Source organism: Argiope bruennichi, chromosome 7 (genome assembly GCF_947563725.1).
Source record: "Argiope bruennichi chromosome 7, qqArgBrue1.1, whole genome shotgun sequence".
NCBI classification, from domain to species: Eukaryota; Metazoa; Arthropoda; class Arachnida; order Araneae; family Araneidae; genus Argiope; species Argiope bruennichi.
In genome coordinates this window covers 55,997,415-56,018,772 of record NC_079157.1, presented here as the reverse complement: position 1 = coordinate 56,018,772, position 21,358 = coordinate 55,997,415, and the positions used below count along the sequence as shown (strand labels likewise).

Sequence of the window (21,358 nt, the reverse complement as noted above, 5' to 3'; positions counted from 1 at the left end):
CATAATAAATATAACACATTTTTAAGTTTTTTTTTTTCCTCTTTATTTTTAACGAAGTACAAAAAATAGGAATATACTTCTGCTTTCACACTACTACAATAAATACAATTGCACAGGTGACATGCAATACACTCTTAAAGAAAAGTACAGCAATTTGTGTGTCAGAAATTAAGTTATGGTGTTTTAGGACACATGTATTGTTTCTAAAAAATGCAGCAGTCTAATAATTCCAAGATGAGAAAATATATTAATGTGCAGAACAAGAATTGCATTCAATGAAATGTTTACAGTAAACATAACCAAATGTATAACAATCATAATTCAAAATAAATCATGACATAAGTAACCACAATAAAAAACAATGAATTAAATGTACAAAATAGTTTTAATAAAAATCAAAAGAAATAGCTCATCAGATGGGAGGAGGGGATGGGACATGGCCAATGCACATAATGCAACAATACTATAGAAAAATGTAACTTCAGTCTTCAACTCATAGAAATATTAAATAAAACATGATTAAGTGAATTTCTGAGGAGAAGAAAATCTTTTACCAATCATCTCAATAACATAGGTTAAAGAAATAAAGACTCCAACATAATTGACCTTAGGCTGCAGGCTAGTGGAAAGCTTACACTTGTTATTAATGTTTGGAAAAGAATATTTAATGAAAAAAAAAAAAAACATGAAAATATTTTCTTTCCTCTTTTCATGTAAAAAGTTTAGATCTGCAGTCTCCATTCATTACCTACGGAGTTACTATTTTTTTTCTTTCATGAATAATCAATATACCATGTATAAGGTGATTGAAAAAAGATAAGAAAGAAAACAATAACCTAAGATGAAAGTGATTAGCTAAATAATAGGAGAGGATAAAATCCAATATTTTATTGATACAATAGTTTATTGAAAGTCCAAGTAAAAGTTCTACAAGACGCCTTTTATTATTTAGAAGAAAAAGATTCGATTCAAACTTTTCATCAAGAGTCAAATTATTTATTAATAAGGGTATATAAAATTTTCAAAATTTCTGACATAAGAATAAAAGATTATTTATAGAATATCATTTTATGATATTAATACTTCAAATTTTACACAAATTAATACAAAGAAATAAAATACTACTAAAATATACACTAAAGTAAACAACAATGTAAAAAAAATCAAAAGAAAAAAAGTTAAATGATTTTTTAACTATCAGTATTACAGATAGAAATTTATATTTGTCTATAATATATTTTTAACATTTATATAGGGAATAAATAACAATATAATAACAGCATATACCAAGTAAAATTCATAGTAATTCAGTAAAATCTGATGGAAGAAATTTGATAAATACATTTCATTCAAGATAAAGTTAATAAACTTTCGTTAGAAAGCCATTTTTCTTAACTTTTTATAAAACATGCTTATTTCTTTAAGCTTATACATTTATTCTTATTGAAAAATTTCTTCAAGTAATGTTATTTTGAAGTAAACCAATAGTATTTTTTGAAAATTATTAAAACTTAACAATATAAAATTTTTCACAAAAAGACTTTTCAGAAAATATATCAATATCATTTTGGAACTGTACAAGAACAAAAATAGGCTGATTCAGTAACTTCTATGATTAACTTATGTAATAACATTAATTTGACTGCATGAATTATTGGGGTTGACCATTTTAAATTTGAACTGAATCAAGTTACTATTAACAAATATTCAAACCCACAATCTCATTTTCTATATAATTATAAACAAAATAAGTATCTGATCGTATTAATACATTACTTCATAGTAAAAAAAAAAAAAAAAAAAAAAATTTTTTTTAATTTTTCTTAACAGTGTGCAAGATTAACATGAATGCTAACAATACAACACTTAAAATCCTGCAATAATAAAATTTAGTATGTAAATACTAGAAAAAATATTATATTTATATTTTAGATCAATTACCAGAACATATAATTGCTTTAGGAAATAGAGCTTCTTTTAAAAATATACCGATTATGAAATCCAAGTTGCCAATTTACTTAAATTATAATCCCTAGATAAAAGAATTTATACAGTAATATTTTGTACAGTTATGTTAGCATTAAAATATGAGAAATGTTGTGAACGTTACTGTATAATCATGACATTTCTTTTTTTTCTTTCCAGAATCCATAAAGAGAAGGGATTTCTAATATCTGATTCTTAAATTGTAATAATTCTCATAAGCTAAATTTAAACATACAATCAAACATTACAATATCTCAATCCTTAAAAATATTTTAAATATAATAATCTTTTTAATATTTAAAGCAAATATCTATAAACAATATAATAACAGCAAAATACAAGATTAATTAAATTAATTTGAATTGAATTTATTTATTCATAATACCTAATAACTATTAATTCATAAAAACAAGTCTAAACATCACAAGATGCAACGAGATATTTTTCCATTTTCAATTAAAAAAAAAAAACTACAAATCTTGTAACTGTTTTCTTTACCAACTAATTTAATGACAATCTATTCTGAAAATTTATTTACTGATTCAATTAAAAATCCTTTAAAATTCATGATCTTTATAGCTGCTACATAATCTTTATCGCAGCATTTAATATTTATGGGAAATTTTAATTTATAATTTGTTAAATATGATAGTTTAATGCAAGCAAGAGACAAAGGCACAGTAATATGATTAAATTCTTTAACAGAAGATTAGAATGTATAAACAGTGGACTGATTCTTAAGATTCTTACCTTGAGACTTGGGTAATGCTGGGAGAAAATCATATAACACGAACAGTTACTTAATAAGCATTGAAAAGTCATATTAATCGATTAAAATCAAAAAATATTTATTAAAGTATCGATAAATGATAAAAGAAAAATATAAAGATAAGAGAATTTAAATGATTTTGGAGATTTCTTTTTTATACTGTGCATATAAAAAACACTTTGCCTTCACTTGGGAATCAAGTCAGTATGATAAGAAGATTAAGGAATAAAGGAAGATGAAAGAATCCTCACTCACTACAATTATTAAAATTCTTTAAATAGTAGCATATAATTTTCTTCCAAAAAATTTATACAATAATGAGAAGTGAATAGAATTATTAATCATATTATAATATTTATAGTTTAATTCAATATCTATTCTAAATATGCAGTAATTCATATGTTGGCTATTAACATTTGATCTACTTACACACAGCATACTTTTAATTGTTCTGTTTTCAGATCCATCACATTCATATTTAACTACTAATTTATACATTTGAAAAATAACCCTCATACTTATTCAAAAAACACTTCGAGGAAACATAGTAAAATGTTATAAATTCTAAAATTTCTTAATGCTACTTTTTTTTTTCTTCTTTGCTACAACAAATAATCTATACCATTTCTCAAATTCAGAATATTATATAATCAATATTATTTTAAAAACTAATTATTTGATGCAACATAAGATTTTAAAAAAAGATATTCCATACAATTTCTGTTTAACTTATAAATATATTTTAAAAAAAGTGTATCCTTTACCAACATTACTAAACATATAAAAAAAACTTGACTAGATAGATGTACAGGACTCCCAGAAGCATATACAGAAATAATTTGTCATTTTATAAAAATAAAGCTTCAATTTTTCTCCCACTTTTTTTGACAAGTAGAATTTAAATTGTCAATAACAGGGAGAGGTAACAAACAAAGATTTCAAAGTAAACAGGAAATTGAAATAAATAAATAAATTTAATATTCTTCACATAATTACATGTCATACCAGTTCTTCATTTCTAAGAGATAAATTGCTTTATAGTGACCTTGAATTCAACAGATAATAAGCCTCCACTCTATTAGAACAGAAGATGTCATTCAACACCAAAAGTTATTTTGCAGTTGTTTCATTGGTTTCGAGATGAAAAAAATCTTAAATAGAATAAAGGAACAAAATTCAATTTTTACTACTTAATTTTTTTTAAAAATTGCAGCTATTTAAAATCTTGTATACATATATTAATTCTTATTTAACTTTTATTTAATCAATAATCTATGTTAATAAATGTTACAAACAGAATGAATATTTTGATAACTTTTGACACAAAATTTCTTTACATTTTTCAGTATTTCAGATGAGTTTTAATGTTCTATTTATGCATTATTTCCATAAAAGTTTAATTTATAAAAATACAGATTTTAATTTAAAAGGAAATTAAAATGCATTATAATATCATTTGCAGCCTTTATTTTTTAAATTAATTTGAGTACTTTTTTTCAATTTTTTTAGTAGTATGGTCTTGGGAACTTTTTCTTGTAATTACAAGTAAAATAATGAGAAGCAATTGTTACACTAGTTCAATTTTAAAAAAATTGCATATATGAATATTATTAAAAGAATTTTAGAAATTATTTTATCACAACATTTTGTATTCAAGTTAAAGAACCTTAATTAATTAAACACAGAAATAAATCATTTCATAATATTAAACAATATTAATTCTACCACAAGTTCTTATTTTTCTAGACTGCTTACAACAGCAAACAAAGCAATGAAATAAGAATTATTCTTAACACATTCAAGTATAGAATTGTTTGTTTTATATTAAACAACAAATATCATTTGAATTATTAAAAGAAAAAATGTTCAATATAATTTATGTAGTATTATTAATTTTTTTCATGATAGTGAATAGATATGACAAGTAATGATACAAAGAAAATTTTTGCAGTGAGTTATCCATTAAGCAAGATTACGTATTCATTTTAAAAATGAATATATTTTACACAAGATAAATTTAAAAGTATAATAAATTAATATTATATCCAACATTTTACAAAAAGTAACAGATTTCTCTCAAAGTTAGGAAAATATTTTACTTAACTTTTTTCTTTTTATTTGAGCCATGCATATCTGTAAAAGTAGCTAAAGTCACAGGAACTATACCTCTGTATGGTATATTATATTTTTTTACAGCTTGTGCAGCAATACACTTTAAGCTTAATTGATATTGAGATTTCAAAATGATTTCTGCAACACCAGTAAGAACTTTTTCAAACGGCGATTCTCCCTCATTATTTACACGATCTATATGGGAGCCAGCATCAAGCAGCTTGGTAATTATAGAATGCAATGTCATAAAATCTGTAATTGGCTTTTGATAAGCTACTATGATGTGTAAAGGGGTATTACCTGCTTTATCCACAGCATTTACATCAGCTCCACACTGAATCAACATACGAGCTGTAGCAGCACAAGGAAACTTGCATATATATTTCGTATGAAATTCATCAACAGGAGTGTCTGCATTAACGGCCAGGTGTAGCAACGTCGAACCATCACTAGTAGACAAATTCAGTTTACATATTTTATAAACAATTTTATACAGATAATGCTCTTCTTCTGTTAACAGTTTTTTAATAAGCTTTGTAACAATAACTAATAAATACAAAGTTGTATAAATATTATCTTCTAACTCTTCCATTAAAGACTCTTGAGGCTCAGTTGAGGTAGAAGAATTCAGAGATGTTTTATTTCTAATTAACTCTTGCAATGTGACTTCAAGAACTTTTCTCACTTTTTCAAAACTGACTTCTTCTCCGGTATGCATCATTTGTGCAAACACTTGAGCAAATCTCAAAAGGTCTTTTCTTACACTGACATTGTAATTATGTCTAAGATTCAACGCATGTAACCACAGATCCACACATCTGTCAAAGCGTCCAATATCAGCAAACAAAGCTCCACGAAAAACAACCGGATGAGGTACTTCTGGATTACTGGAGCCCAATATCCTTTCACGGATAACTAAGGATTCCATATGCAATGCATCACTGTTGTTTTTGATTGCTTCTAGTTCCTCTAAAGTTCTACATTCTATATGGTTATCATATGCAGGAATAGGTGGAAGTAAAGGTTTTGGAGAATAATACTTCGGATGCTTCACTCTTTCACTCATAGCCCAATGGAGATAGTAGAAAGCTTTTTCCAAGTTATAAAAGTCTTTATCATTAGCATATGAAGCACCTAAAAGTTCCAAAGCTTCAACGGATTCTTCTTTAGATAGCCAACACCAACACCAGGAAGTTTTAATAAAGTATTCAACTACTTCAGACTTACTCCTTTCTGCTGCTGATAAGAGAGGTGTCATACCCATTTTGTTTTTTGTTACTTGAGCCCCATGCTTTAGAAGTATCTTGATTATTTCTAGATGACCATGTTCAGCAGCAAAATGCAAGGCAGTTGCCCCACATTGAGCCTTTGCATCTGGATCAGCTTTTTTGCTAAGAAGGTACTCAACAACATCAGCATGGCCTCTGTACGATGCAAGCATCAAGCAAGTGTTGTTGTATTTATTAGCTTTGTGGATATCAGCTCCGTTTTCGACTAGGTACTGAATGACATCGAGCCTTCCGTCAAAACACGCCGCTCTTAGCGGAGTTGAGTCCGTTTTTGTAGAGTGGTTGACGTCCGCTCCGTGGGATAATAAATATTTGACCACGCTGAAATGACCAGCACCAGCAGCGCACCATAGAGCCGTAGCACCTTCAATAACATAACCGTCAATCTGTACAATACCATCTTGTTCAATGTTTGGGCTGAAACGATTTAATAGCATTTTGATCACATTATCGTGTCCGTTTATAGCAGCAATCAAAAGAGGTGTGCATTTGTGACCTTCATCATCAATAGGCTGTTCTAAATAATGGCGCCATTCACTTTGAGCAGTATTTGAAAGTAAAGCATAAAGAGTAATGGCCATTCCATCTCTAGCTGCATAGTAAATACGACGACGTAAAGAGTCCATATCTTCTGCTAAAGCCATCATCCATGGCCAAGAGATAGTATCACAGTTCATAAAATTTTTCTCTGCACGGTAATTACTTTTGTTTCAGAAAAAGAACAGAAATATCTAAATATCACCAGCAGTCTCAAGGGACACACGCTTAACTAGGTAGCTCTCATTTATAAAGGCTACACGAACTTGTCACCACGACTTTCAAATGCATACGCAATCCTCTCTACAAAGGCAGTCACGGATATGATGAACAAACGAAATGAAAAGCAAAATTTTCCAACAGCTGACGTGATTTACTGTCTGTTGCCAGTTCTATTTTGTTATTATAGTATGAAAACACTTCAATGAAAAAGTAAACAAAAGAGTACAACATGAATTTTTAAGAAAAACTACAATCTAAAAATGCGAAAATTCATGTTCAAAAATTTAAAAATTTATCACGGGACAATAATTTTTAATAATTACATATTTAGTTGAATAAACTGGTAATGTACATCATAACCTTAAAAACATGTAATTTTTAAATAGCGGTAGCAGGAATCAAAACATAGTTGTAAAAATTCTGTAATTATTAGTAAATAATAATTTATTCAAAGGAACTGAAAAATATATATCGCATTTTTTTTTCTTTGTTTACTTTATGCTTTTGAAAATGCAGCGTTGCAAACTATAGATACTGTAGTTCGGCAATGGATTTGCCTCACTATGATCCCCGGATGTGTGATGGTCGTCAATTTTGACTTTTCAAGGGGATTGAATGTTTTAATTATTTGACATTTATTTCAGTTGAATTATTAGTTGTTTTATTCAATTTTTGTAGTTAAGAATAGGTGGACAAAATTTATCTTAGCATTAATGGTAATGCAGGCAAGGAAACTTCCAAGACTCAGCGATGGGTATCAGCATTCTAATTATCTGCTATGTATATTTAAACATATAAACAGCCAATATTTTGCATTGGCAGTTCAGTCCTGCACTGATCTTAGTTGGAATTTGTGTTTTAAATTTTCTAAAATTTATGCGTTAGGAATTTGCATTGTATGTAGGTTTTGTTTTTGTTTGTTTTTTTATACTGACGCTTTCGCGTATGGTAAATTCGTTATTGACAGACAGCCGTTAAATGTTTAACAAAGCTGAAATTAAGAATAATTTTTTTTTATTTCTCACTATAAAGACTTAAATTTAGGATTAATGTGCAAAAATAACCATCTCTTAAATTATATCTGAAGTTTTAATTGTTTCTGTTTTCCTACGTAGATTTATAAACAAAAAACATTTTCACTGATTTAATGAGAAATAGAATTGATTTTATTTTATTTTAAATGTTTTTTTATATAAAATGTAACATTGCTACTTTTTTATATAGAAGTCTTAATTTCAGTATTTTGTTTTTGTATTGTTTTCATTTTTCTTGTATATAGGCTTAGCATACCGTCTGAAGATGCATTGTCATTCATACTGATTGATGAGTTGGTCAAAATTAATACATACGAAAACAAATTATTCCTCCAACATCTTCTTATTTAAAAGTTAAAGTAAAATTTTACAGGGTTACAGGATTGCAAATGTCATTGACATCTGAGCATAAAGGAAGGCACTTATACTAAATAGACACCAAGATGAATATTAAATAATTATTAGCTTGTTGGAGTTCAGTATTATATTGTAAGATAAAGTCTTTTCTGATAGTAGTTTGATACTGTAATACATATATATATAAATAAAGTATGAGAATAATTAAATTAGGCATATAATTATGAAAACAAAGATTAATACTGCATATGTTTTTTTAATAATTATATTTAGTTAGCTTTTATATGTCATTAGCTAATGTATAATATTAGAGATTGGACTGAAATATATTAAGAATTTTAAATAAGGTGATTTGTTCTTTTTTGTGTAATATTTTTAAGCAACAATATAATAGTTTCAGTTTGTTTTAAAATAATTAATAATCTTAAAACTCCCAGATTTTACAACATGGAATAAAATCTGTCTTTATTCTTTTTAAGCATGAAAAGAATGAAATAATTATTGTATCAAAGTAAAAGATCATCAAATAGTTTTATGTAAATGTTTTCATGATTAGGGTTTTTTTAATAAACATTTAGCTTAAAAAGCAAACAATTTTCTATGTCAGTAAATTCTTTTGGAACTCATTTTAATTGGCAAGAAAATTAGACTGTTATTTTTATTTAGGAACATATTCTGTATTAAACTATAATCATGCACTAGCAAAACTATTGTAATTTCTAAATTCCCATGATAAAATTTAATATAAAAGTCATTGTTGGTTAAATGTAATTATAAAGCATTACATAAATTTCTTTTTTGGGAACTACAATTAGTAATGGATCTGTTCGTTTTGCTGGACAGTTTTAAGTTTTTTGAAAATTTTCCATGATATTTATTATAATAAATTACATTTTTTTTCTTTTGATTACTTGTAAAGAATATAAAATTATTAGAATTTTCATATATCTTGCTAGTTATTATGTCAAAAAAACATGAAAGAAAATAGTAATTATCTACTTGTTCATTATGTACTAAATAGTGCCTTAAAAGTTATTCCTTTATTTCAACACAATATTGTTTTACCCATATAACTTTTTAAATTTGATTTATTTACTTGAGTCTTAAGTAGTGAACTGAGATATATGCATTTTGCTTCCCCCCCCCCTTCTTTAAAAGTGCAGCATATTAAATTTTAGTATAAAATAATAATTCTTCATGGATTCAGGAAAATGCTATGTAACTTTCTTTTAGTCAATTCATAGAAATATCTGCATTGCAATTTCCAAATAGTCCCCTTTTAAGGTGAATATTATTAGGGCATTACTAATAATTAAAAAGTATTTATCAAACAAGGTTTTCCTTAGTTATATTTTATTTTTGAAAATTTGTGAATATTTATGACTCTATTTTAATTTGTAGTAAATGTATTATTTAGTATATGATCATTCAAGAATTAAAAAGTTTTTTTTAGTGTGTAGTAAATCCACTGTCCCAGTTGTTTAATTAAAAATTATTAAAAGAATTTGTTTTCATTTTTAGATATCCAACTGGATATCTGAAAGTATGGATTCAAATTTTCTTAAAATTTATTTATTCTGATTAATACATTATTTCATCAAAATCTTTGGGCTTTCTTTGAAATATTAGATGCGTGATTAATTATTTCATCTGAAAACTGTTTTAAATAATATTGCAGTAGTTTTATTAAAAAGGAGTGGTGCATGTTATTCCTTAATCCTGTATAAACCCTTCGTTAAATTCCATTGTTGTAAATTCTATTTCAGATAATTTAAAGTGTTTTGGAAATATAATTCTTATTTTTTCTGAATTAATTTTAGCACCTCCTATAGTTTATTCTTGTAAAAATGATAAATATTGTACCTTATTCTTATAGACATTATAAATGCTTAGCTAACTGAATCTTATTAGCCTTTTCTTTTTAGCTTAAGCATTTACTATATTAGTAAATTAATTCCTCCAATTGAACTATTCTCTTTTGTAAATAGTTGATTACTTTATACCTCTGTTCTTGCTTAATTTTCTTTAATGAAATGTATAGTTTGATTATTAATTAAAGAAAATAAAAATAAGAACTCCTGAAATGGAGATTAATACATAGATCATATCTTCTTTTTGCTTGCACAGAAAGGAAATCATTTTATTATATTTTTTTAAAATATTATATTGGGAGTACCATGTGTTTGCATGGAATTCTACAATGTATTAAATCTTTTATAATAGTTTTCTAACTGGAAATTAAAATATTTAGTTGATATTGTTTGGAAATTGACTTTGAATTCTTTTATTATTATTATTAACCTGCATATCAAAGCAGCTTTTTTTTTTTTTTTTGGTGGCCTTGAAGCATTATGGTGTTTTGTTCATTCATTTGTAATGCATGTGGGCTGTGTCTGAATAATAGAGATGACATCAAAATGGGTTGTTTTTATAAATTTAAGTCAAGGACTAGAATGCCTTTTTTTTTTAGAGGAAAGAATAAATGTTTGTTTATAATTTATGAATCTTTAATATTTATTAGTCATCTTTGCAATATAAATTTACTGGTAACTATATAGTTATTAAAAATATAGCTTTTTCATCAAACAATTAGAAAAGTAGTTAGTAATCATTTTTCTAAATTCAAATGAATTTTTTCAGCTTATTTAATGTTTCTTGTTAATTGAGAAGGATATAGTTGATTTTTATGGGTGATAAGTGTGAAAGTAATAATTATGATAGTAGAATGCTTTAAAGGAGGAAGGGGTATTTGTTGTGAAGTTCCTATGAGGCTATTCTATGATTTAGGATTAAAATCATAAATAAAATATTGAATACTATATAAAACTAATTTTGAAGTTTTTACTAATTGTTTCGAATTATTATATTTTGATAATGTTTAGATGAATGTTGTTTTGAAAATGGGAAATTGAGACTTCTAAATATTGCTGTGTGCTCTAGTAATAATGAAAATAAGGTTGCTTTAAATGATTATGGAATTTATAGAATATATGATATGGAATATAAATAAATTCTTTGATTCTAAATAAATTTAGAAATTTTGAGTTTACTTTTATAATAAAATTTTCTTTTATTGTTTAAGTAGGGTATTAGAATCTTTATTGATGAGATAGTGCAGATTTGATTACTTGTATTTGAATTTCAGGTTCTATGTCAATGTTTTGCAATAAATTAATTGTAACTATCAGCTGTTGTATTCCACATTTTGCATTTATTAATAAAAATATAAGAATAGTAAGAACTCCTTGTCATGATATTTGTCATCATTATATTAGATGATTACTCAAAATCATTTAAATACTAGCTAGTTATTGCACAACCTGATATTAAATAGAATAATACTTCCTGTTTGAAAACAAGTTGTAATTGCTGGGCGAAAAAAAAAGAAAAAAAAAAAAAAAAAAGAAGAATCAAAAATTGTATTAAAACACAACAGTTGCATCTACCCTATAAACAGCAAATTAGACTTTTTTTAAAAACAATGTTAAATAATAAGAAAGACTAGCGATTCTATAAAATGATGCAGAGAAATGTAAATTGATTGTGAATTACTTAAATTAGTCTGATTTACTAATTGTATCATTATATCTAAATACATGTATGATTGCTAGAATCAAATATGTACAACTTGTGATTTTATATTAAATACCTATGTTCAGTTGAATAATATATTAGTAGCATAATTATATTCTATATTAGTTTTATTAAATCTTGGTTTAAGTTTAATACATTAGAGAAATGTTAAAATGCTTGTTAAAAAATATGTTAAGCAAAGAAATGATTACTGAAGTAACTAAACTTTTAAGCTGAATTTTCAAATTTAAAAGTTGTAAAATGTAGTATATATCTCATTAAAAAATTCAGTTTGTTCGCCTGTGTTTTTCTTTAATTGAACTAGTATAATAAATTTGATGCTATTAGGTATGATCATTTTATGTCCATGGAAAATTATTTATGCTTAAGTCTCTAAATGAGCTCGAAAATTGAATCATGTTGATATTTGTTATTCTAATATCTGAAGAAAAGAAATCTTTTCATATAATTGTTGAAAATATTCAGCATAGTAATGGATGTGTACACAAATATAATCTGAAAGTGTAATAAAAAAATCTAAAATGTTGATTGAAGCAGAAAAGGAATTATCAATTCAAGAGCTAAAGGAGACATTATTGGTAGGGGGGGGGATTAAAATAAATGCTTTTGGAATTGCTGAATCAGAATGTACTGAAAAGGAGTACTTCAGCAAATACAATTAGGAGGATGCTCGGAAATCGAATGAGGACGGTAGAGTAACTTGGAAAATGATAATAATTATTTCTAGTTATTAAAGGTAAAAAAATTGTTTTCAGCCAAAAGCATATTTCAGAACTGATATTTTTTAGAATGTCCTATTTAGTGTTGGTGATAGTCATTGTTATGTGCTGCAGAAACCTAATTCTTTAAACTTCCCTCAAACATCAGGTCTGCTTTCAAGCGTGAGGAAATTTAATTTTTTATTGATGGCATAATAAATGAAATGAAATATTTGGATATATTAAATATAAGTTTAAAACAAAGTGAGAAGCTAATTTTAAGATCAAATTTTATTTTTTATTAATACAATGAGTTTGAACATATTGTTGAAAATTTGAAGCAATGGTTTTTATGTTATTGCATACTTTACTTCAGTCCTTAGACCTCAATATTATTTAAAGATTGTGTTTTTAATTGGGAAAAAAAAAAAATCATAAACTCAAAATTTTATATAAAGAACTCTTGAAAAACCGTTTTATAAGATAAATGGGTAGTGAATTCTAAAATTGTATTTCTGAGTATTAGTAGTTTTAGAAATGATTTTGTTTATGTATATATTTCTGAAAAATTTTGCTCCATCACTCATTTTGGTTTGTTATGAATCCTAATTTCTCAAATTAGGAATTGTAATCTTTTTCTCAAATTACATGCACATTTCCACACTTAGGTCATAACAGGATTTAACTTTTTTTCCCCCATTGATTTGTTATTCTAAATTTTTTAAAAATTATTTTTTAGAATTTATTTAAGAATTGCAATTATTTTTTCAGGTATTTTGATCGAAATCAAAGTCATCCTTTTGAAGTAAGTGCTTTTTGACATTTTACTTTTTATTGCTGCATAAAATTGAAATATAATAAGAAAGCTGTATTATAATTTTACATCAGCTTATTTGCACTAAAATATTTTTTTTGAAAAATATTTTTATTTTATTGTTAAACTTAAAGTATCATTTCTTTTAATTAAAAACAGATATAAGTTTGATTTTTATATCATGTAGAATTGGATAAAATATCCTATATTTCTTAATATATTTCTTCCCCTTCCCTTTGTTCTTTATATTAATGTAACTGATGTTATTGTTCACTTCAAAAATTATTAAATGTTTTAGTTATCAGTTATTTATTAATCTGATCTAAACTTGTAATTGAATTCTTTTAAAATGGCATAATAGCTGTCTTTGGTGACCAGCTGGTTTATTAATTTTATTAGTTGTAACCATGTCATTAAATCACTTATTTTGTTTTTGAAGTTATTGGTGGAAATAGTTTTAAAGTTATTGCATAAAAATGAAAGCTCAATGAATACTTATTGCAAGTCATGCAAAATGTTTTTTAAAAGCGAGTTAAACAGTATAATTTGAAGGTGACTAGATAGATTAAAATGAGATTGAGATATGCCTAAATTCTATTAGAAAAATATTTTTTTTTAAAAAAAAAGAAAAACCTTCTTGGTTTTAGTAATTAAAAAATTTCATAAAATGTTAATGGCCGTATTGAATCTTATGTTGTCAAATTAATGAATGAATGTTTATCATATGTGGTATGCCATCAGAATCTATCTATAAATACTACGTATTATAGTTAGTGCTATGCTATCAGTGCATTTAAATTGAATTATATTTTCAAGCATATGAAAGTGAGTTTTGTTAAAAGTGATAAGAAAAATATAGTTTGAAAACATGCTTAAATGAGAGAAATAGGTTCGACATATTTGCTGTTGCATAAATCGTAAACGATTTATGGATACTTTCTAATTAAATGAACCCTTTTAGTACAATTAAAAGATAGCAAACAAACAGTATGTGGATCATTCTTGTAATTAGATAATCTGAATCGTTTGTATAAACTAGGGCAGTGAAAGTGTTAAAAGATAATCAAATACAGTAGCAAAATTTAATATTACATTCATATTGACCAATTGATATGCTTTTATTATGTAGATAATTTCTTTTCTAATCTGTTTGTGGTATTGTAATCAAACTTTTAAAAATAGTGAATCATAACACAATTTTAAACAAGATTAAAAATTATGGGACAGAAAGTCATAAAGTATTTTAGATTTAATTATTTTAGAGATAGTTTGCTTTGTTTTAAAATAAGTCGATTTATTTTGTTTTATAATCATTTTGAGTACTGTATTTAAATGGAAATGTTAAAATTTTCCATGGTATGCTGTCTGTATTAAATGTGATTTTTAAAGTGCTTGTCACCTGTCCTTTCTAATAGAGTAGTAAGATTTTTGAAGATTAATTTAGACCTTTTAATATATTGAGTTGCTGGCTAAAATTTTTAAAGTCCATAAAATAAATTTAATTATAAAAATTAGTATGGCAAATTTTTAAAATGGTTAATTATTAAAAATTCATACAAAAAACAGCTAATGTATTTTGCTGTAATTTTTACTGTGTTTTTTCAAGCTAGTATACCTGTATTAGTTTTGGACGTTATATAGAAAGTTTAATAATTTTGGTAAACATGTTTTTATAAATCTTCCCATAATATTTGAAATGTTTCTTTGTTATTATGTGAATTAACAAAGAATGTGTTATAATGTGAAAAAATACATATACCAGCATTTCATTTGTTACAGTCATTGTAGAAAAATGATACTTTTAGCTATTTGTGTGAATGGGATTTATTGTTTATATTTAAGCATTTTAATAGGATTAATGATTTTTCAATACATAAAATTATATTTATAATCCATGCATACAGATATTTATGTTTAATTATTGAAATAAAGCTAATTTTTAATAATTTGCTGTGTTGCTTTTAAAATTTATATATGGTAACTATTTGAGTTAAAAACAAAACAATACTTTTTACTCAAAAATTTTAAACTATTGGCCTAATTCTAACAGTCTGATAGAAAAATACTTTAAAAAAATCTTATTTCCTGATGATAATTTTTCTAAAAAAATCTTATCATTTCCTGATGATAATTTTTCTGATCTGTATATTAAAATTTTGATATTTTTATTTGCAATTGAATCATTTGAAAAACTAAATAACCAATATGCTTTAGCGTTTTGGATATCCTTTATATTTTCATGGATTAAAATCACAAAAAATTAAATAAATTCATACGTCAAAAGATTTACTTTTGTTTTAAAAGCAGTGCCTTTCTCCTATTTTTGGTCCCGAAATTCAGACAAATTTATATTTATATATTTAAGGAGCAGGCTAATTGATATTTTTCATTATTATTTTGAAAAACTATTTTACTATAATGGTTTTTCTTGTGTAAGTACATGAACTCAAGCCTCTGTAATTTTATTATATTTATAGTTCCTTTATAATGTTAAACCGGCAAATTTTCTTTAAAATGTTGTTAAGATTCAAATTTAATTGGAGGTATTTAATAAATTAAAACTAAAAATTTTAGGATAGTACATTAATTTATATATTGTACATATATACATTTAAGAAATTTAGTTATTGTACTTTAATATTTATGCTTTTTTAAAGAAAACAAAATTCAGATATCCGATTTAACATATATTTAATTAACAATTATTTCATAGCGTTCATTTTATTTTATATGTTTGGTACAAGCACATATAATCAAAGTATTGTAATTCAATGCCATGCTCATTTACCAGGAAGTTTTCCTAATGGGATAGTACGAAAATACCCGTTTTAAAATTATGCAAAAAAAAAAAAAAAAAAAAAAATGTATATTTTCATTCCAGCAGGATTTTGAATCCTTTTAAAAATTATTCATTAGAAATGGAAAATGACAAACATTTTAGTGTTTCTATAAATTAAATAATTATTCACTTGCCAGTGGTGTTCAACAAATTTCTGTAACCATGTTTATAGGATCTTGATAAATTGTTCCTTCTTTTGGAATTAGAAACATGTTTTTATAAATGTATTACCAGCTTTATTTAAATTGATTTCAGAAAAATTGCATGATCGTTAACTTAGTGATTAAAAAATAAATCTCCAGAGAGTTCATGATGTTTCAGCTATTTTGTTTTTAAAAGCATTGAATAATTTTATAATGGTTTCCATTCTCACAATGCTCCTGATAAAATTTGTAAGATTTTACTGTTTATTCACAAAGCTATTTCATCAACAGAATAGCATTGACTTAAAACTTGGCATGATTAGGAATCCTACTAATAAAATAGTAAACCTGTACTATTTTCAAAATCATATTTGCAGTAAAATGTTCCTTCATTTCATAAATCACAAAAGAGACTGATTTTATTATGTAATTATTACAAATGAGAATTTTGGAAATTTCCATCTGTATAAAAGGTTTAATGTTAAAAATTATTTCAGAACACAGGAAAATTTTCTAAAAATGAAAGACCAGGTGATAAGATAAAAAATTCCCCTATATCAAGCAATAGCGATGTCTCAAATAGAAATGACGTGTCTGAGAACAGAAGTAGTCCACGATACCACCGACCCTGTAGTCAAAGGCTAAAAGATAAAGACCATCATGAAGGTATTTCTTGAATATATTCGATTCTTATTACAAGATGTGTTATTGTATTAGATGTTATATAGCATGAAAATTGGAAAGTTTGCAACATTTTTATATTTTATTGCATGGTATCATTGCTTCCCTCCCCCGCCTCCCTCTTTATACAAAAATGTCTTGAATTCTTTATCACTACAGAAATTTTACTTTGAATTTCATTCTAAATATTTTATTGGTATCAGTTACAATTGTAAAAAAGGGCGTGAAAGGCTTAATTCTTATTTAAGTTTCTTTTTAAAGAGCATCGATATACAGTATATCCCTTCTAAGAACAGTTGTTAAACAATAATTCTTATAAGATTTTGAACTTTCATGTATACTTGTATGAATTTTGCCTGTATTATTCAGTTTCTTCATTTTTAAATCTGACTCTTTCTTTTTGAATTGCTTTTTTTATTAACTTTACAACATCTATCTACATTCATTTTTCTAAAAAATTGAACGAATTGAATATAAATTAACAGAAGAATCCTTACTTATTTTTATGTTTTGCTTTCAAACACACATCCATTTGAAAATATTAATAAACTAGATTATTTTTTAAATGACGGCTAATTCTTTTGTATACCTTAAAGACAACATGCGATTTTTAGAGCTTTACTCTTCAAATTGACCGGAGAGGAGGTGAAAATAATGACATAATTCTTCTCAAAACTGATGAAATCTGAATAATTTTTTAACATAAATATTAAGATATATATTTAGAAATACTATGTAATTCTTTTGAATAACACCTTTATTAGAGGGTATTCAAGAAAATTTTGGGGCCCATTCTAGCTGGTTTTAAAATAATCTAGTTAGTACCTTTATTTGATTTAGCCCTGCAACATTGAGTCAGTACCTACAAATTTCTGAATGGCCATTTCAGTAGAACATACTTTCTTTATGAATAAAATAGGAATATTAGAAAGCGGTGAGGATTTATCCGTTCTTAAAGGGTTATAATTTTAGAAGTCTGTAAATTGGATGACATTTTTGTTTTATATAAGAAATTATACATCAGTTTAATCTTCAATATTTTATATATATATATTGCATACCAAATTGTCCATAACTATTTGTTTTTACACTTTGAATATTTTATCACTTCAGGCAGCAATTTACCAAGATTTACCGCTGTTGCATAAAGTTTACTTATACACTATTGTTTTGATTCATTCAAAGAATTAATATTGTTAGTTTTTTTTTTTAAAAAAAGCTATGAATTCAATATCATAAATATACGAATATTTGATATTTAAAATTTTTTTAAACATATAAATGAGAGTATGAAAAAGACTGAACTGTTAAGATTAGAATAAACTATAGTAATATTTGATTAAAACAAAAGATTATGTGAAATAGAAACAAATGCTTATTTTTTAACTTATCGGTACATTGAATAACTTAATTTTAACCCTCAATTTTTGAATATGATGAGGGTAATATTTACCATTAAGGAAAAGGTAAGCAATTTCGTTTTGGCTCAATTTCTTTTCCTGATACCCCACCCCATTTTTTGAATTTGACCAATTTTGATATTAGGCTTCTTGTATAACATTTAAATACAAAAATTGTATGCTTTGTGAATAATGTATTTTCTAAATTCTTTCGTTTCAGTATATTAATTTTTTCTCTTTGTTTGCTGCATTATTATCAACTATTATAGCACCAAAATCTTTTGATAAATGAAAATGTTTTTGTATAAAGTTTGGCAAGTTTTTAATATAATTTTGACCTTTTGGTTTAGTGATTTTGTATTTCAAACAATGAAATACTGGAGGTTAGTTTCTGTTTTATATGGATGAAATTATTTTTAAATAAAATTTCAAGATTAGAAACATTCTATAAATAAAAGCAGATATGTTTTACCTGCCACTAATTATCATGATAATTTTGATAAAATAGATTTTATCAAGATTTTTTAAAATTTGTTAACACATGGCATGAATTTTATTAGCTATATTTTGCATGTTCAATCTTTTCATCCATATTCTCAGTCTGATAATTTATTTTATCATTTATTTAAAAAAATTTAAAAAAAAATTAAAATATCTGGTAAGTAACATTTTTAATGAAATTTTGATTGTATACAGTCTTAAAATATTATAAATTGTTTGCCTTTTCTTTTTAAATGCAAAAACATTATTTTGGATTTATTTACCCTTTTTTATTCTATAATTTTATTTTAAAATTCTACATTCTATATCAGTTTAAGATAGCATATAATTTAAATGTAATTATAATTATTAAATATGATGGTGAACTTGTCTGAAAAGAATAAATTTGTAAGTCGCATGAATTCAAGTATTACATTAAAAAAGAAAAATGGTGATTACTGATCATTATTATATAAATATATAAAGAATTTTAATGTAAAGGATAATGATACTAAACATAAGATTCACTATATAATTGACCCATTTAAATTGTGTCTATTTCTTTTAAACTAAATTTAAATGTGTGATGTTCAAATCTAAAATTATAATTTGATTAATTTCAAATGCTATATTATTAATGTTGGTACGAAAAATAAATAAGAATAAAAGGATTTTTTCTTTATTGTGTATTGTTTTGTTCCTTTCATAAAGATTCAAGTAAGTCTCCTATTGTAAAAAATGAATCTAAAACCGGATTAAACAAGTCTCAGTCTTCCTGCGAACGAGATGGAAATGTTTCTGAACGGTACCAAAGCAACCACGACAGGAGTGCCAATGATGTGAGTTTTAATTTTATTCTATCTGATAATTTTTTTGAGTATAAAATGAAGTTTTGGTTGCAAAGTGTTTTTATACTAAAGTGAAGGTTGAGGAGTGCTTTTATTGAAACTATTTAAATTATCAAAAAGGTCAATTTCTTCTGTTTGAATATGTCTAAAGAATTAATCTAATTCTGATTAGTGAATTACTTTGGTTTTTCCTTATTAATTTTTTTATAGAGATCATTTGTTATTATTTTGACAAGAAATTTTAATTTTCAATATTTAGACCACCGTAACTGCTTATGGAGAATTAATAAATTTATTTTGGGTATGTTTAGTTTTTTGAATTGGTTATTGCTGTTTTATGTGCTGTTCATTGATGTAAGAATAGAATATTAGTAGAGTAGAATAATAAAGATACTGTTGGCAGAATCCAATGTATGGTGACATAATAAAAAGTCGAAGCATTTCAAATGAGTTAAAATTTTATTTAACTTAATTAGAATTCACTCGGGTAATGCACAGCATATTCATAATGTGTTTGAAAATACTTTTTAATTATATTATTTAATTTATATCCACAAACATTGCTATGATGTTAAATGCATTTGTGTGTATGTACTAATATTATTGCTGCCATATAATTAAATTTTCCAAATAAATATAATCGAATCTAATACATTATCAGGTTAAATTGTTTCAGAATATAGACTAGAGGAGCAAATCTCTTATATACAAATTAATTGTATTGTTACTTAAATATCTATAATTGTATGTAGACTATAAATTTTCTTATTTTTTGATTGATTTAAAGAGAATTAAAGTTGATGCTTTTTGGCCAGCTTCAGTTTGATCATAAAACATTGCCTTATAAATTTATTTAGGTTTTATTAAAACAATTTCTTAATAATTAAGGCAGAAATTCTGATTTGTGGAATAAGAATTTGAAGCATAAAAATAATTGAAAACAAAAAAGGAAAATATACATTATAAGCTCAAAAATAAAAGATTAGTTTTAAAAATAGATTGTTGTACATAAATAATAAAATCTCTTCCTCTGACTTACATCAATTCTAAAATTCAATAAAATGAGACTAATATTTTATGAAAATAATTGAAGTAGTAATATAGTTGTAACTCATTGTGAAAATTGATTCTATTTACTATAAAGTCACTATATTGTCTTTTGCCTTGTAAAAGTAAATGTAATGTTTACTTTCAAATATTTATTAGTGTTTTAAAAAGATTAACTTTTTAAAAATAATGTATAAATATTTTATTTTACAATATTATATTTTAGTGCAATCTTGAGTGTTCGGTGAAATAATGATGAGGCTGATAAATTTCAGATTTTTTTTGAGTAATAACCTTTTTTTCAGGAGAACGAGAGAAGATTACCTGTTATTGACTGGTCTGAACACATTAGTTCCTCTGGGAAAAAATATTATTATAATTGCAAGACAGAAGTTTCTCAGTGGGAGAAACCTAAAGAATTGATAGAATGGGAGAGGTAAGGATTGTTTTCAAATACCTTTGAAAGATGTTTTTTTCTTGTGTATTCATTTCTTTTAAAAGTTATGTA

At 25.3% G+C, this 21,358-nt stretch overlaps 2 protein-coding genes across 4 annotated transcripts in view; one reads left to right on the top strand and one right to left on the bottom strand.

Moving 5' to 3' along the window:
* Positions 1–1,245: 1,245 nt before the first annotated feature.
* LOC129975263 (protein fem-1 homolog B-like) lies at positions 1,246–7,008 on the bottom strand. The gene is made up of 2 exons (XM_056088313.1): positions 4,860–7,008; positions 1,246–3,906 (listed from the first exon to the last, which is right to left on the bottom strand). The coding sequence occupies exons 1-2, from the start codon at positions 6,831–6,833 to the stop codon at positions 3,853–3,855; spliced, it is 2,028 nt and encodes a 675-aa protein (XP_055944288.1). The 5' UTR covers positions 6,834–7,008; the 3' UTR covers positions 1,246–3,852.
* A 448-nt stretch (positions 7,009–7,456) lies between these two features.
* LOC129975093 (WW domain-containing adapter protein with coiled-coil-like) overlaps positions 7,457–21,358 on the top strand; it is a 35,697-nt gene continuing 21,795 nt past the window's right edge. For 2 of the 3 annotated variants that reach the window (XM_056088005.1, XM_056088002.1), the window contains exons 1-5: positions 7,457–7,669; positions 13,370–13,403; positions 16,892–17,060; positions 19,667–19,794; positions 21,156–21,286. In XM_056088005.1, coding sequence (XP_055943980.1) covers positions 7,629–7,669; positions 13,370–13,403; positions 16,892–17,060; positions 19,667–19,794; positions 21,156–21,286 — 503 coding nt within the window. In that variant the 5' untranslated portion in view covers positions 7,457–7,628. The remainder of the gene's footprint in view (positions 7,670–13,369; positions 13,404–16,891; positions 17,061–19,666; positions 19,795–21,155; positions 21,287–21,358) is intronic. The other variant, XM_056088004.1, reaches the window with a different exon arrangement.